The following is a 17,983-nucleotide window of genomic DNA, read 5'->3' on the forward strand; positions in this document are numbered from 1 at the left end:
GGCTACTAAGAATATGTTTAAATTAAAATGAAAGCCCAGCCCTATGGCTCAGTTGTATAATCCCAACACTTTGGGAGGCTGAGGTGGGAGAATCACTTAAGCCCAGGAGTTGAAGACCAGCCCTGGAAACATAGTGAGACCCTGTCTCTACAAACAAAAAATGAAATATTAGCTAGGTATGGTGGTGTGCACTTGTAGTCCCAGCTACTCAAGTGGCTCAGGAGGATCGCTTGAGCCCCTGGAGACATGATTGTACCACTGCACTCCACCCTGGGTGACAGACCAAAAAAAAAAAAAAAAAAATTTTAGGACATCTAGTCCTCAGATTACTAACATTATTCCTGGATTATTTTATTTTATTTTTTTTATCAAGACAGAGTTTCACTCTTGTCGCCCAGGCTGGAGTGCAATGGCGGGATCTTAGCTCACTGCAACCTCTGCCTCCCAGGTTCAAGCAATTCTTCTGTCTCAGCCTCCCGAGTAGCTGGGACTACAGGCACCCACCACCACACCCGGCTAATTTTTGTATTTTTTTAGTAGAGATGGGGTTTCACCATGTTGGCCAGGTTGATCCTGAACTCCTGACCTCAGGTAATCCACCTGCCTCGGCCTCCCCAAAGTGCTGGGATTACAGGCGTGAGCCACCGTGCCCAGCCTGGATTTTTTTATTCACATAATTTTACTTTAAAAGCCAGATGGTTCAGCACAATAACCAGTCTCTCTTTTCAAGTCATATTACTTTGAATCAGCTTTTGAGGCATTCCAAAAAATGTTCTTAGTTAACGTATTTTAAGCCCTTCTGATGAGTGAAAATATGCCAGTGTCAAATGAGGATATTAATAGTTTCTATGTCTTAGAAAAATTTGAAACTGATATTGATTCTTCGGATGTTTAATCTCAAAACATAACAATCTTCTTCTTGTTTTCTAACAAAAACTAAGTGTAAAGAAAAAGTTTCAAATACCTGATGGGACTCTGGTCCAATGAATGGTGGGCAGGGGATTTCCAACAGCTTCACAGGGAAGAAAGGCATCTGAGTTAGCTGGAATAGTAAAACTTGCAGCTTTTCCTCCAACTATTCTGGGCTTTTCAAATAGATACCTCGACAAAGAGTCAAAGGGAAGGAGTTTGGAAGTTGTTACTTCTTGAACTGGTTTCTTATCAAAGTCACTCTTCTTTGCATTCTTCTGTCCATCCCAATCTGAAGCAAGAGTTGTGGCCTCTGACAGGCCTGTAGTGGCCAACATGCTTACTTCTGGCTTTTTGCCTTTTTCAGCAATTTCTGAGTATGGTTTGTGCCAAAATTGATTTTCTGCCCAGGGAGATGGAGTTAATCTAGAATTCTGTGATTTAACTGTTGTTAGTGCTGACATGGGAGTAGAATGTAACAGATTAGAGTAGATGAAGTGAGTGGTTCCACTTGTGAACTTGGCATTTGGGTGAGCCTTGGGAGATGTTGCAACCTCTGCTACTAACTGTTGTGGTTTAGCATTGTGCCTTGAGGATTCATGCAGCTTGACCACTGTATTTGTCATAAGCCCGGAAATGGGAGTTGCCACGTTGTCACTAACTGCTCTCTGAGTAAAGGGAGGGGAGATGGGAACTGGCATTAGAGTAGCACTGCTGCTCAGGAATGGTGGGATGGTTGAGTGTCTAATGATTGCTTTCCTAGTTGTGGTACTCTGGTGTGATTTGCTGGACAAAGTTGTTTCAGAAGCAATTGTGCTCTTCAAAGTCTGAGTACTCGCTTGGGCTAGTTCTTCAATCACATCTGTCAGATTAAGAGTTCTTGAATGAAAACTGATTGTGCTTGAAATCCCAGTTGTGTTTTCTGGTGGGGAATAAGTGAGTGCCGGGACAATGGGCTTGACTGAAGTTTCAGCTGTGGTTAGAACAGGAGGTGTCATAGCAGTAGATGTAGTGAAGCCAGAACTCTGGTCTGGAGAGATGTTTGGGTCAGTCCTGTTCTTCTTTTGAGGCTCCTGTTCTCTTTGTATTGTTTGTGCTCTGGATCTCTCTGTTTGGGTTTCATAAGTGATGACAGATGCAGGGAAGGTAGGAGTTGTTGCTGGTATTGCTGTTTGCGTTGATATGATGCTTATTGTACTTGAGTCTTTGCTTATAATACTAGGAAGCATAGGGTTAAGGGGTGGGAAGGGAAGCTCCTTCATTGTTGGAAGACTTCCAGGATTGTGTGTTTTGGTGGTAGTGTGGTGAGTTGTAGTCAAGGTATTAGATGGAATTTGCATCCCACTTGTTGAAAGTGTGGTGAAATGGAAGGGGAAGACTTTGTTTCTGGGTAAAGCAGGAGATGTTTTAGGAAGCATCACAGCTGTGCTTTTTTGTAAACTAACTTTATGTTGATTCCTTAATCTGCCTTTTGGGTTATGGTTATTTACAAAGTTCTGATGCCCGGGAATTTTCCTTCTTGAAAACCTTGCAGTGGCTATAATAGTCATTGGCGGCTTGGTGATAGCACCTGAAAGTGATGATGTAATCACTGAATCTCTTTTAGCTTCATTGGTGCTAGACACATGTGGGTAACCGGCATTTATTTTGTGAGTTTTTTCCATGGGTATGGATGTTGGAGCATATGTCATGACTGCCCCAGTTGGAGTCACTTGGGAAATTTCAGTACTGAAATATTTTATTGTGGGTGTTGCTTTCTCACTATCTACATTGGGTTTGTTCTCAAGTAGTAATAGTGGATTCTGGACTAGAGTTGTAGACTCTTCTGATGGGACTCTGGCAATGTCAGCTTTGGGGAAGGTGATGGGAGCAGCACTTGGAAAAGACAATGCTGCTGTGGCAGTGGTGAGCCTCTCCCCGGGAAGACAGGACAGACATGTCACATTGAGCACTGTGGCTGAGAATGCAGTAGTGCTTTTCTCAGAAGAGCCTCTGGTTGTTGATCTGAAAATGCTGTATCTATGCCGTCGGAGAACTGGAGTTCTATATGGGCTGATAATCCGCCCCCTTCCGCCAATTTTCCTCTGCCTCCCAAAGCGTCTGAACAGCGGGATGTTAACTGTACTATTTCTACGGATTGGAAACTGAGAATGAGCAGCTGTGTGTGGATCTGAAGGGAACGTGGAGGTGCTAAGTATTTGAGTAGTGTGAGAATAGAAGTGATTGCGCCTGGGCTTACTGACTTCTCTTACAGATGTCTGATGACTATTTGTGGTATTTACTGACTCTAATAATAGTTTGTTGGTGGTGCTACTAAGCATTTTGACATTGACATCTTTGATCATAGTCCTCACTGTTATTGGGGATGCACTTTGGAAATGCTCTCTTCCTCTTCCCATCTGGTCAGAGTCCTGAAATTCAGTTGCTCCAAGTAGCAGTGGAAAGACAGTGGATGAATGTTGATTGGTTGTACCTTGTATTTGGCTTGACATGGTTGGGTTTATATTCTTTGACATGGCTATAGTTTTAATAGCAGTAGACAGTTTGAAATCTATGGGTTCTTCAGGTGGTAGTATTTGTGAATTCACAACAGGAGAGAATTCTGTGCCATAATTTGTGTTTGTCATAGGACTATCAGATATTGTTCTGGAGTCAGCAGTCACTGTCCTTGCTGGAAGGTTCGAAGCTTTAGTGGCCAGGACCATAAATTCCTCATGTAGAGTGAGCATACCTGAGGAATCATCTTCTTCACCAGGTATGTTTGGGAGTTGGGTGACCATTGTGGGTGGGCTCACTGTGGTATTTTCTCGCTTGTCTGGCACAGCATTCTTTTTAGCTTTCTCCAACAGTGCTGCCCAGTGTTGTGGGTCAATTCTCCTAGCAGAGGGAGGGAAATGCCTCCTATTCTCCCTAAAACGTCGATGTGTTGAATCTCCACGTCTCTGGAGTATTAATTCCCGATAGTTGTGCCTCTTACTTGTGCTTGAGGTGTGTTTTCCAACCTCAGCCTCCATCAGAGCAGATGTACGGAGCTGTGCACCTGGTGGCTCCTTAAGATGAGCAGTAGGATTGGACTCACCAAGTCCAGATCCCTCTGTTTCTCCATCATGTTCCAAGGGCCTTTGTCCTTTCATCTTGACTGAAACTTGGAAAATCAAAAAATCAACCCCTGATGGGTTGGCTGCCACACAGCGATAATAACCTTGGTCTTTCGGGGTGACCTGTAATATTCTTAATGTGCCATTGTTAAGAACTTTCTTGTCTCTTGATGACTGATAGAGCACATTGTTTCCTGGAAGAACCCAGCTAATAGAGGCATCTGGGATACCAGTAGAATGGCATGGAAGATCAAGTGTTTCACCAATGAAAACTGTGTGATGAATCCCATTTTCCTGATAGGCTTCGACCAAAGGTTCTACCACAGTTATCCTATAGGTGAGAATATCTGCATCATCATAATTGCTGCTTATACAGTGATATATGCCTGTGTCAAAACTATCAGCCATCTGGAGTTCCAATTTTCCACTTTTGTCTATTAGGATCCGTCCATCCTCACTGACATAAGGGGCTCTCACTTTACTTCCATCAGCTAGAAGCCACTCCAAGTGTGGGGTGGGGTCTCCTTGGCCTGGGCAGTTCAGGCCAACGGTTCCACCTACCAAGACAGTATGTTCCAGCTTAGTATTGTTATCCCTTGAAATCATAGTCCATTTGTGTTTCACTGGCCTCATCTCTGCTCTTGGTAAAGTGATTTGAGCATCACTGGAGTACTGGATCTGTAATGTACTGAGTGTGGTGGCAATTCTGTTCAGCTGCAAGGAAATTTGGTCTTGCATTAACCAAGAGGGATCTGCTCTGAGATCTGCCCCTATGTTGGTAAAAATGTCTTCAGGCTTAGGAGCCACCTGTTTATATTTGTAATAGAGCTGCGGTGTTTCACTAAGCAAGTGGCTTCTTTCTAGTATCAGAGGAGAATCACTGTACAAAGCCAGAATTTGCCACACTGGCTGAATGTGACCGTAATCTATGTTGCACACCAAAAATGTTGAAAATGAAGTATTTAGCATGATGTAGTCATTTTCTTCAGTGAATGCAATGGGTGATGTCCTTGAGGGCTTTTGAATACTGCAGACCATGTTAGCTTCATTTCCAGACTGATCTGTCATATTCAAAATGAGGGAGCCAAAGGGTGCCATGAAACCTTGGGGAGAGATGAAAGCAGAACCACTATCTTCCAGAATAGTCAGGCTCTTTGATTTCAAGGATGAGTCAATGGTTGGCTTGGCACACTGGAAAGCTGCAGCTGAGACCATAGCTAAGGGCTTGCCTTTAGAAGTCCTAGGGTTCATGCAAAGTGGACATTGCTGAGCACTAGAGGGACTTCTATCTTTTTTGCATTTTATTACATCTGGAAAAAAATCACAATTGAGTTATCAGTTGTGACCTCTTTATGAATTGAAAAACATTTTGAAGAAATAGCTTTTGCTAGAAGCTGAAACAATTTGGAAATTTTAGTGTTCAATAGAAAGTTTTCTGATTTTTTGCTTCTGAATTGATTTTTTAAAAACCTATGTCTGTATACCCTGCTACAACATAATATGCATAGACACAGGATTTTGTCTAGCTTATTCACTGCAGTATTTCCCATGTTCAGCAAATGCCTGATATATATTTGGTACTCAGTAAATATTAGTTGAATGAGTCATTTTTTTAATCTAGGGAAACAAAATGATATGCTCATGTTTGTCAGTTTTTATTAACAGTTTAGTTCTATTTCTTCATTTTAATATTTTAAGATGGCCACAGGACCTCATTGTTCTTTAAAAGATAAGCTGTTTGTTAAAGGATTATTTATAATTCCTTGGATATCATTAAAAAACCCAAGTTTATTTCCATTGTCCAAAAGAATATTGAGTGAATTACAGGGTACCTTGACCTGGTCTAGCTTAGTAGCAATAGGAATTAAGAGAAGCAGATGGACGCAGGAGAAAATGAAGCAGGTAGAACCAATCAATAGGAGGTGAGGATTGACTGAATACGGACAGTGACTAAAAGGAAGGGTCAAGGAAGACTCTGTTTTATGACTTTGGAAACTGGATGGTTGATGGTTCCCTTGGATGAGGTAGATGCACTAGAGCAGGTTCAGGTTTAAGGGGGAGGGAAGAACATTGTGCCAAGGCAGTGGGGAGGCCCATTAAAGGTCTGACATTCTGGCAAAGTCAGAGGTTGCAAGTCTTACAGCACTAGGACCAGCATTATAAGGACCAGCATTTCTAAGTCATAGGTGCCTTGTCCTTCAAATATTTGGATATCACATACCATTTAAAAGCTCTGCTCTGGTGAGCCTATTTAAAATGGCTGGTCACTGGAATACTTGGTAAGAGGTATAGACTTTTCCCTTACGCAAAATACAGCCTGAGACATCCATGCTGTTCCATGTAGTAGCTCTTATATGATGCACTGGACATAGCACTTAACAAAAGCATTGTACTTCTTAGAAGATCTAATTTGTCAGAGTGGCTAGATAGGGTCAAATCTCCTTCCCATGTGTGCACATGTCCTCTCAAAGGCTTAAGAAACTCACTCTGACCAAGGACACCAAACTCTTCTGTGTGTACTACAGTGTGACAGGTAATGTCACAGATGCCTGACCAGTGGGCATTCTTCAGCAAATTTTATAGTCTAAACCTATGCAGAGGAAGAGGCTGGCAAATTGGGAAACCTTTGAACAATCATAAGAGTTGCCTCCTGGCCGGCCGCAATAGCTCACGCCTGTAACCTCAGCACTTTGGGAGGCTGAGGTGGGCGGATCACCTGAGGTTGGAAGTTCGAGACCAGTCTGACCAACATGGAAAAACCCCATCTCTACTAAAAATACAAAATTAGCCAGGCATGGTGGCATATGTCTATAATCCCAGCTACTCAGGAGGCTGAGGTAGGAGAATCACTTAACCCGGGAGGCAGAGGTTGTGGTGAGCCAAGATCACACCATTGCACTCCAGCCTGGGCAACAAGAGCAAAACTCTGTCTCAAAAAAAAAAAAAAAAAAAAGAGTTGCCTCCCAATCACCCACTTGCCAACAAGCTGTATTCCTTTACCTACTTATCAGTACCCTGGGCTAAGACAACATGGCAGACTTCTGGCTTAATGAAACCTCATCATAGAATATGCTCACACTGTGGCATGCTTATTATTGCTTGCACTGAGCCAGAGTTAGCAGGCCTTGGACATCAGGTATTTTGCCTCAAATGCAAACCTGACCACATCACCTCCATTCCCTCCATCACATTTGGTTCCAGCCCCATGGAAATCCTTTCCATTCCTCAACCCTGCCATTCCCCATTGGCTCTGGCATACGCTGTTCCTTCTATGTCCCGTACACTTGGTGTCTTTCATCATGACCCAAGTACTTACCAATCATCCTTCAGAACCCAGTCTGAACAGCACTTCTTCTGGGTGGGCTGCCTGTTTTATAGTCTCCTGGTACCTTTCACTTCTTATATCCTACTTTTTCATTATTCACTATTAGAATGACTTGTTTACTTATCTGTCTTCCCATGAAACTATAAACTTCATTTTTGTTCATCTGTGTGTCCCCATCCCTGGCCAATGGATGCTCAGGAAAGATCAGCAGAAGGAAGAAAGGCAGACAGGCAGACAAGAAAAAGTGCCTAATTCTATGACCATGTTTTTTTGTTTTTTTCACATTTCAACTTATAAATTGAGATGTGCCTTACAATTGAGGATGTTTTACAGTAACAACTGACAAATTGGCAATCAATATAGCTATCACAGCTTGTATACCTATAAAGACTGTCATAGCTATTGTCATTGCTTTCCATTGAATCACATGTATTGGTGCTACGACATATATTAAATTTGCCTTTAAAATGTTTCAATTAAGATTGCACTATGATTTAGCATGAAAACAGGTTGTCAAGTATGTAAAAAAGAATGGAAACAGAGCAGCAGAACATAAATTTCATACTCATGAAATAAATGCTCATTAGAGAAACAGCCACAAATTCATTTTATAGAAATGCTGCATCAACATCTTTGCGGAATCAAAGAATAGAAGATACCCACAAGTAGATAAGGGAGTGTTAGATTTAACCACTGAGATCAGTGCTAAAGGATTGCCTACCACATGCCAAGTGAGGCAACTGAAGGCAGGAACAACTGTCGAATCTCTTGGAACTAACGAAAATTTTTCAAAGCAGAAGAGGTTGATATGACTGACCCATGGGTCTTGTAAAAATTATTAAGTCATCTCAGTCAAAAGGATAACACTTGATTATTAAGACTGAAAGATGTGACCCCCTATGGGTTTAATTATTTTACATACATAGAGTTATGAATTGATTAACAACAGGAACATGTTCTGAAAAATGCATCATTAGGCAATTTTGTTGTGCAAACATTATGGAGTGTACTTACACAAACCTAGATAGTATAGCCTACTACACACCTAGGCTATATGGTAAAGCCTACTGCTCCTAGGCTACAGACCCATACAGCATATTACTCTACTGAATACTGTAAGCAATTGTAATGCAATTGTAATTATTTATGTATCTAAACAAGGTAACATGTTACCTTGTATAATGGCTACAATGTTACTAGGCAATAGTTTTATTTCACCTCCATTGTAAATCTTATGGGAGGATCATTATATATGCCATCTGTTGTTGACTGAGATGTCAGTATGCAGTGTATGATTACGTGTGTGTGCATATGTATATATACACATATGACATATGTATAAATGCATATATGATGTGTTTTTATACATATATGTAAGTTTGGGACATATTGAGACCACATTTAAAGATAAATTAGATACAGGAAAGGCAAAAGACTTCTAATAGTAGTAAATATAACCAAATGTTATCCATTCAAGAATGGAAGTACAGGCAAACAACCCAAGTGGTGAAATGGTTATTCTGATGGAGATGGGGTGGGTGGAGAAGCAGCCAGACTTCTCAGAAGGGCTGAGCAGTTTGCTGGCTGGCTGAGAACCATCAAGCAGAAAAGGAAAGGAAGGGCTCCAGGCAGGGGCAGCAGCAGGTATGAGGAGGTAAAACAGCTTGTGGTGTGGCAGGAAGTTGTCCAGAGTTGTTAAGAGCAAAAACTGCCTGTGTGCCTGGGATGGGCAGGGCTGAGGGTTGGAGAGGAGGGAAAGGAGGCTGAGGATAGGCCAGCACCACACTAGGAGGACCTGGCTTGTAGCCTAAGGAGCATGAGATTTATTCTCTAAGCCAGGGATCAGCAGCATTTTTATAAAGAGCCAGATAGTAAGGATTTTTAGGCTTTGTGAAACAGTTCTCTGACACTACTTTACTGCCACAGTAGCCAAAGCACAGCCATAGATGATGTGTAAATAATTCATTATTCTGGAATTATTTCTGAGATGTTATTTTCTCTCCTAAATTACCCTGGCCTCTCCACTTCCTAATATAACACCTCCACGCAGATTTCCTCCATTTAATTGGGACAAAAAAATAAACAATACAGATACCTGGCTTCTCCCGTATCCAGTCAGACAACCACTTTAAATGGCAATCACAGGTCCATGGGTTCCCATGCAGGTAAAGGCTGTCTAGTTCAGGCATATAGGAGACCATCTCTTGAGGGAGGGAGGTTAGGAAGTTATCAGACAAGTATAGGAACTTAATGAAAGAGATTTTAAATATCTGGAGGTAGCTCAAAGAGACAAATGTATCTGGATGGAGCTTAGTGAGCTGATTTCCTTCCAAGTGCACCAGGCGGAGAAAGTTGAGCCCATAAAAAACCTCTGGGTTTATAAACTCAATATTGTTGTGGTCCATGTGCAATCGTGTCAAGCTCCTGAGGCCATAAAAAGTATCTTTCTGAAGTTTTCGGACTTTGTTATAGCTCATTTTTAAGACCTATGAATTAAAAAAAAAAGAACATTAATTTATATTGTCAAAGGAATTTTCACAAGAGGGAAAAGTCCTATCAATATCGAAACTTATGTTGAAATTAATGCAGTGCAATTTATATACCTTCTTAGGATCCCAATTCAATCAAATTCATTGCAAATTAAATATGACAATATCAGAAAAATTAGAATGCTCATGAACATTTGCTTATTGATATTAAGGAATGAGATATATATATTTCTTTTTTCCTTTTTTTTTTTTTTTTTTGAGACAGTCTCGCTCTGTCACCCAGGCTGGAGTGCAGTGGTATGATCTCTGCTCACTGCAACCTCCGCCTCCTGGGTTCAAGCGATTCTCCTGCCTCAGCCTCCTGAGTAGCTGGGATTACAGGCGCCCACCACCATGCCCGGCTAATTTTTGTAGTTTTAGTAGAGATGGGGTTTCACCATGTTGGCAAGGTTGGTTTCAAACCCCTGACCTCAGGTGATCCGCCCACCTCAGCCTCCCAAAGTGCTAGGATTACAGGCACGAGCCATCATGCCCAGCCAGGAATGATTGTTAAAATTTAAGATATATGAATGATATTGTGGTTATTTTTAAAAAATTTCTTAATTTTGAGATATATAGAGTACTTACAGATGAATATTATGAAAATTTGGATTTGTTTCAAAATAATTGAATGGAGTGGAGAATATTGGGTAGGGGTGCAGGTGAGACATCTGCTATGAGTCCATAACTATTGCAGCTGGGTAATGGTCCATTACAGTTCATTATATTCTCTCTACTTTTGTCCATGGTTGAAAATTTTTATAAGGTTTTTTTTTTTTTTTTAAAAAAAAAGTCTTAGTATTTCAAGTAAATTTAAGATTTCTTAAACATAAATTTTTCATAAGAGACACTATTGATTTTAATTTATTGAGTTATAGTTCACATGCCATAAAATCCACCTTTTAAAGTGTACAACTGGCTGAGCATGGTGGCTCCCAGCACTTTGGGAGGCTGAGGAGGGCAGATCACTTGAGGCCAGGAGTTTGAGACCAGCCTAGCCAACATGGCGAAATCCTGTCTCTACTAAAAATACATATACACACACAAAATTAGCCGGGCATGGTGGCACACACACGTACTCCCAGCTACTTAGGAGGCTGAGGCATGAGAATCATTTGAACTTAGAAGGTGGAGGTTGTAGTGAGCTGAGATTGTACCACTGCACTCCAGCCTGGGTGACAGAGCAAGATTCTGTCTCAAAAAATAATAAAAAAGTGTACAATTTATTGGTTTTTAGTATATTCATAGAGTTGTGCAACCATATCCACTGTTAGAAACTTCTAAATAAAGTTTCTTTTTTGTGTTTTGTTTTTTTTTTGAGATGGAGTTTCACTCTTGTTGCCCAGGCTGGAGTGCAATGGAGTGATCTCGGCTCGCTACAACCTCTGTCTCCCAGGTTCAAGCGATTATCCTGCCTCAGCCTCCCGAGTAACTGGGATTACAGGCTTGCAACACCATGCCTGGCTAATTTTTTGTATTATGTAGTAGAGATGGGGTTTCTCCATGTTGGTCAGGCTGGTCTTGAACTCCCAACCTCAGGTGATCCGCCCCCGCCCCCCTTGGCCTCCCAAAGTTCTGGGGTTACAGGTGTGAGCCACTGCACCCGGGCTAAAGTTTCTAATAAACTTTATTTTGCACCTTAAAATAAAAACTAATACCCATTAGCAGTCATTTTTCCCATCCTCTTAGCCCTTCACAACCACTAATTTACTTTGTTTCCATGGTTTTGCCTGTTCTAAGCATTTTATATAAATGGAATCATACACTTTATGGCATTGTGTCTGGCTTCTTTCACTTAGCAAAATGTTTTCAAGACCCATCCCTCTCATAGCATGTATCAGCCCTTCATTCCTTTCTTTGCTGAATAGTATTCTACTGTATACATGCACAACACTTTATCTGTCATTGGCTGATGGACATTAAGAGGTGTCTTATACTTTTTGGTTATGAGTAATATGACTAATTTTGAGTTGCAATTAAAATAATTTTGAATATTTCAATAGTGCTAAGGTATTCTCCAATTCCCTCTCCAATTACCAGTTGAACATACTCTCTCCCATAAACAAAAAAGAAATGCTAGTGAACACAATTTCTCATCATATTTTCCTGACTTGGCCTGAACTATTATCTCTGTCGAAAATGCTTTTCTAGAATGCCAAGACCACTAATAAGAAAAGAAAAAATAAGTTGGCAACATAGAAGAGCTTTGCCCCAATGTAACCTGGGAGTTCAATCTCCAACTCAATGTTCCTCAATATCCATTGAAAATTTGGTCGAGAGAATAAATATATGTAGAGAATTCTATAAAGGACATGCAATCCATCTATTCCTCCAAAGACATACATTCCGAATAGAGCCTGATTAACCAAATCAACAGAATCACATAGCTACATTATACTCTATTGCTCTCCACCATGGTTATAACCTCCCTTACATAGCTCTGGTATATGTTAGAAGGCTCTATGAACACAGGTACTTTATCTTTTACAAGGATATTATTGACTTTATTTTACGACACTGTATTTTATGAGGAGCTTTGTAAGACATTTCTTTCTGATTTAAAATCATACATGGCTGTGCTTTTCCTGAACAGTTTAAGTTTTAATAGATGTCATGTATTGTTAGTGTCTCAAAAGCTTCAGGTCGTACTTATAGCAGACATAAAGGTCTCTACGTATGCATTTCCTCATGTTCCCTTTATTCTTATCTCTAGCCTTATTTTACCTTTTACTTTCTCATTTACTTTTGTGATCATTCTTGCATGATTTTATGTATTCTTGGGAGTCCTCATAACTTTAAAAAATTGTTTGAACAAGGTAGAACATGAATAAGTAAATAAAATGAAACTGAAAACAGTACACTGATTTATATAAAACTATTATCTGTCTAAGATAGTCATTACTTTTAGGAACCACATTCAATTCCCAGATAAACATGACTAGAAGTATCCTTTTAGGATTAAATTTTGAAGGTTTATCATCTCTGGGTATTGATTTTTTTTTTCTATTAGCTTGAGGTATTAGAAAACTTGCCTCAGAGTTTTCTTATTATTCTAATTTACACACACAGTTCCACAGTTAAAAATCAGTTAACATTCTCCATTGACGTCTGCTTCTAATTTACAGAATGTTGATTTTCATATTGTGTAGAGACAGGCAGCCTTTGACGGTCTACCTCACAGGCACCACTTTACCTCTTTAACCTGTCCCCTGTCTCCATCAGTCTCACCTGCAAGGCCTGCAAATCTGAGAAGGTCTTGTCAGGGATTGTGTGAATGCCATTGCTGTGAAGCATGAGTAACTCCAGTTTGGTCAGGCCAGAAAAATCTGTTTCCATCAATCTAACCAAGCTGTTGTATCTGAAATAAAAAATGACATTCTAGGCATAAGCTAAGTCTGTCAACTAAAGTTCAAATGTCATAACCAAAATAAACACAAAAAAACTCAATATCTCTCTTTATAACTGTACTCTACTGAGACAATCAAATGCTTCAAATACTGAAATTCACCAGATGCCACAGAAGGTCGACTGTCTACCCAGTTCTTGCCGTTTCAGTTACAATCACCCCCCTCACATTCTGGGAACTTGTCACATTTCTTTTCATTTTCAAACTTTTATATATATGCTGTTCCCTCCGGTTGGAATGCCCTTGACCTCACCTTTTTCTATTTGTGAACACTTAATATCTAGCCCATTCTTTCATGACACTATCTCCTCACCACTTCCCCAGGTGGAATTCGTCAGCAGTAGTTAAGAAGCCTGGGCTCTGGAGCCCAGGCTTGGGCATCTGGTTTGGGTATGATTATGAGCTCAGACTCAACTGAGTAGCGGTGCAACCCTGGCTAAAATCAGCAGCCTTTCTGTGCCTCAGTTTCCTCATCTATAAAATGTAAATAATAGAACCCACTCCAAAGGGATTATGAGGATTAAATGGATGCAGTGCTTAACCCAATGCCAGCACCTACTGAGCACAACCTTAATGTTAGCTCTTAATATTAGTGACTGTCTCTAAAACACTTTGTATGCTCTATTACAGTTTTTATTAATTGTACTGACCGTACATTTGTCTTGTCTTTTTAATGATCAATACACCTCCTAGAAGTGAATAATATATCTTACCATTGTATCCCCAGTGCATAGTACATGCTCACTAATATCAAATAAACGATATTAAGTCCAACATGTGTATTCAGACACACACAGACTTTTTTTCATGAACATTTAAAATACAGTCATATTTTTAAAAATTTAATTAGGCATCCATTTTAAATAAGTTTGTATGGAAAGAAACCAAAGAGCCTATAAAAAGGATACATATATATATGTATGTGTGTGTGTGTGTGTGTGTGTGTGTGTGTGTGTATTATATAGGCAGACACTTCCAGTTACCCTGTTATCTCTTACGATGAATGATGAATGATCATAACCCCAATAGTTAACAGAAACTATGTCATTTTCCAGCAAAAATGTAGCCAGAATGAAGCTTTTTACCATCATGAGTCTCCCAACCTACCAAGAGGGACTTCAAATTCTAGAAGAACTTTCTCCTAATAAAAGTTTACCAGGAAAAGTTTTCTTATTGCCCCCAACAAACATTCTCATGAGCTCATTTTAGAAAAGAAATATTGTTAAAACAATTGAGATTCATCTCCCAAATTCATAGATGTTTGAGGGACAAGTCACCGCTGTGATTGATCCCTCTTTGAGAAGAGGAAACATGAAGTCTCACACACCCTAAATTGATGCGTTCCACATTGGGCGGGATGCTGTCTGGGATGGAGGTCAGGTACCGAAATGTGCAGTGTACCTCCGTAGGCATATAACAGGCACAGCGGCGAGGACAGGCCCTGCCCCCAGGGGTGGCGACCAGGCAGACCACAGCAAAGGAGACCAGCAAGCAGGTGATTCCTCTGCCTTTTACCTTCATCCTGAAAAAACATCACACCTCAGAGTTATAAAGAGTGGTGGAGCAAAGTCCCAGGACCACCACACAGTCACTCTGGGAATCTGGGAGACCTTCTTTAAGGGTTGTAAGTGGCTGATTCCATCCCTGCCCTTTGTGGTCATATGCACTCTTTACAAAACCGTAGCGTGTGCTGCTGGCCTCACACTGCGCTTTATGATCAAGTGGGATATTTACTGTTGTGAAAATTTCTTCACGGCTTCCCACTTCTTAATGAAAACCAGCAATCCCTATTACTCAGGCATTCATTAAAAGGGAAACTGGAAACCATGAGAAAGATATTGTGACAACTAAAATATATAGAATTTAGTTTCCTTTATATGCATTAATTCTTTTAGAGTAACTTTCAAGAAACTGATTATAACAGTAATACCTGTGCATAATAAAACATTTGGAAACTGTAATTAAGCAGTAAAAAGGGAAAATATTACTCAATCTCACCACTTATATAATCCTTAAACATGTTGTATTCCTTTCTAGACTTTTTCATCTATTGTGTGTATATGTATAGGTGTACATACATTTATGTGTATATGTGTACATGTGATCAAACTCAATTTTGTAACACATTTTATCATTTCATATATAATATGTTTTTTCATTTTATTAAACTTTCTTCAGAAACATTTTTTAAAGGTTGTAATAATCCACTGGAAGGGAGAATAAATCTCTAACCAGTTTTCAAGTCCCTGCCAGAAAAAAAGACACATTGAACACTTCACTGCCAAGTAATGATCATAAGCAACAGCGACTGACCAGCTGAGAGGGCTTGAGCCATGCTGACCCTGTGCAGGCGTGATGCTGTCTGCTTTTGCTCAGCTTAGGACATCTCTCTGCCTTTTTCCTTGGTCCCTCCTCCAGCTCATGGCTGCCACAGGAGGTGGGGAGCATAAGCAGGGAAGAAATATGCTCAGCTTGTCAGAAAAAAAAAATGGTATCTGTTACCCATATGTGGGGCAAGCCCAGGAATTCAAACCTAATTCTCTCCTGAAATGCAGGATTGAAATAAACTCTTTATGGTGCTTTTCCAAGCAAAATGACCTTCATAATTTGTAATAAATCCTGCCGTTCCGTGGAATAGCATGATTTTGGATTCCACCAGCAACCACCCTTTAGCTACAAACTACACTCAGAAATAACACTGGGGCTGAACTGCTTGGATTTTCATACAGATAAGAAGATGATGGATGTCTTATTATATTTTAGTCCAAATTAAAATTTAAGATAGGATTAATCATATGACCACTTTTGCCATTGTAACCACCTGGTTACAAAAATTTTAAATAAGCTTTGTATGACTGGAGACAGCATTTCTACCTTATCATTAGATAAACAAAGGAAGGAACAGCAGGATGAAGGTAATTCTCTCGTTCAGCTTAAATAGAAGTTCTAGGTATGCCCAAAAGTTCTGGGTATGCCCACATTCAAATTATTTAAAAGAGGATCAAAAGCATAAGACAATACATGAATAAGGGATTCTCACAAATGTAAGCCTGAAAATGTACATAATGAAATAGGAATTGGCAATACCTGAGCTCTTCTTTCAGGTCCTGAATCCTCTTGTGACATAGGCAGAGACAGAAAATCTTCCCAGGAAATGGAAAATTGTGTCCAAACCTGAGGGAGGAAAAGTTCTCTGCTCCAAAGTGAGCAAAAAGCCTTATTCTTTTTGGCTTACAGCTCAGGAGTAATGCTCTTCAGGGAGACCTGGAGCCGCTTCCACAGCTTCAAAGTTCTATAACCCATAACCACATTAACCAAGAAGCGTTCTTTTATTATGATGCTTGCTGTTGCAGAAACAAAAGGCTAAGTGGAGCTTTTTAAATTTCCTTTCTCCTCCCTCAATAGTGTACTTTAGTACTCCTTAAAGTTGTCACTTGAATATTAACTACTACTAATCACTCCATTTTGCTCCAAAGTCCCAAGAGCTTCTCCTCAAATTGTCTTTTTTGGACAAATCTGTCACAGATGTCTCCATCTATTGATTGTCTTTCCTCAGTGTGTGTTTTTTTTTTGCCTGGCACCAGTCACCGAAGAATTGTCGTGTGCTTTCATGCCCCCACCTTCTCCGGGTGCGTCTTCCCTCCCCCACCCTCCGCCCTCCCCTCCCCAGCTCCTGCTCCTGCAGCCACGGTACTCCCTCCATTCCCATGCCAAGCCCCAGCCGGCGTGGGGTTCCAGCCCTTTCCAGGGAAGGATTGGCCGAGGCGCTCACCTGTTTGCCCTGGTGACCAATGGGCTCGAGCTGCCCGGGCTAGGTCCCGGGCTCAGCTGCTGGGGTCGTGTGGAGCTGGTCGGGAGCCCTGGGAGCGAAGGAAGGAAGGCGGGGCGAGGGCGGGGGATGAGCCCGACTTCTGTTTCTGGGGACGCGGCCGGGACTCAGCAGCACAAGGATGAGAAACGACCACCGGGCCCCTCTTTATGTTTACGAGCGTGTGGGAAGCTAGTTCGCCGTGCCTTCACTCTTCCTCCTCGTTTTTAAATTCCCAGGGCTTTCTCCTAGCAAGTTGGCACGTCGTGGCTGGGTGGCATAGCAGTTTCAGTAGCCGCCCGTTCATTACCTCCTTGACCTCTTCCACCTGTTGACAGGTGGGCCTTTTGGTTTAAGGGTGTGTGTAAATCGCTGCAGGCTGTCCTTGGTCCTGTGGCTCCCAAAGTTCTATTTGAAGGCTAAGTTAGTGTTAATGACCTGTGATGCCTACAGTGTGAGTGTTTTATTTAAACCTCTCTTTTAAAAATAACTAAATTATATTGCGTATATTTAAGGTATGCAACATGTTATGGGCTATATATAGATAGTAAAATGGTTACTATAGTGAAACAACATATCCATCATCTCACATAGTTACCCCATTTTTGTTTTTGTGACACGAGCAGCTGAAATCTACTCTTTTAGTAAGAATCCCAAATACCATACAATTTTATTAACTATAGTCCTCTTGCACATTAGATCTATACACTGGTTCATCCTACATGTATGCTACTTTGTATTCTCCGATCTACGTTTTTCCATTTCCTTTCTCCAACCCCTATAACCACTATTTTATTCTCTATCTCTGTATAATTGACCTTTTAGAAAAAGATTTCACATATATAAGTGAGATCATGCACTATTTTTCTTTTGGTTTCTGGCTTGTTTCACTTGGCATAATGTCCTCCA

At 40.7% G+C, this 17,983-nt stretch overlaps 1 protein-coding gene across 3 annotated transcripts in view; it reads right to left on the bottom strand.

The window, feature by feature from the left end:
• The window catches only part of IGSF10 (immunoglobulin superfamily member 10), a 100,896-nt gene that overhangs the window by 7,629 nt on the left and 75,284 nt on the right, over positions 1-17,983 (bottom strand). The window contains exons 1-6 of one of the 3 annotated variants that reach the window (XM_063662345.1): positions 17,039-17,142; positions 16,354-16,440; positions 14,594-14,788; positions 13,089-13,218; positions 9,428-9,818; positions 965-5,317 (exon numbers count right to left, since the gene is read on the bottom strand). In XM_063662345.1, the coding sequence (XP_063518415.1) occupies positions 965-5,317; positions 9,428-9,818; positions 13,089-13,218; positions 14,594-14,787 (5,068 nt within the window). In that variant the 5' untranslated portion in view covers position 14,788; positions 16,354-16,440; positions 17,039-17,142. Of the gene's footprint in view, positions 1-964; positions 5,318-9,427; positions 9,819-13,088; positions 13,219-14,593; positions 14,789-16,353; positions 16,460-17,038; positions 17,143-17,983 lie in introns of those variants that run through there. The other 2 variants (XM_063662346.1, XM_063662344.1) reach the window with 2 other exon arrangements.

This window comes from Pongo pygmaeus, chromosome 2 (genome assembly GCF_028885625.2).
Source record: "Pongo pygmaeus isolate AG05252 chromosome 2, NHGRI_mPonPyg2-v2.0_pri, whole genome shotgun sequence".
In the NCBI taxonomy this organism is placed as follows: Eukaryota; Metazoa; Chordata; class Mammalia; order Primates; family Hominidae; genus Pongo; species Pongo pygmaeus.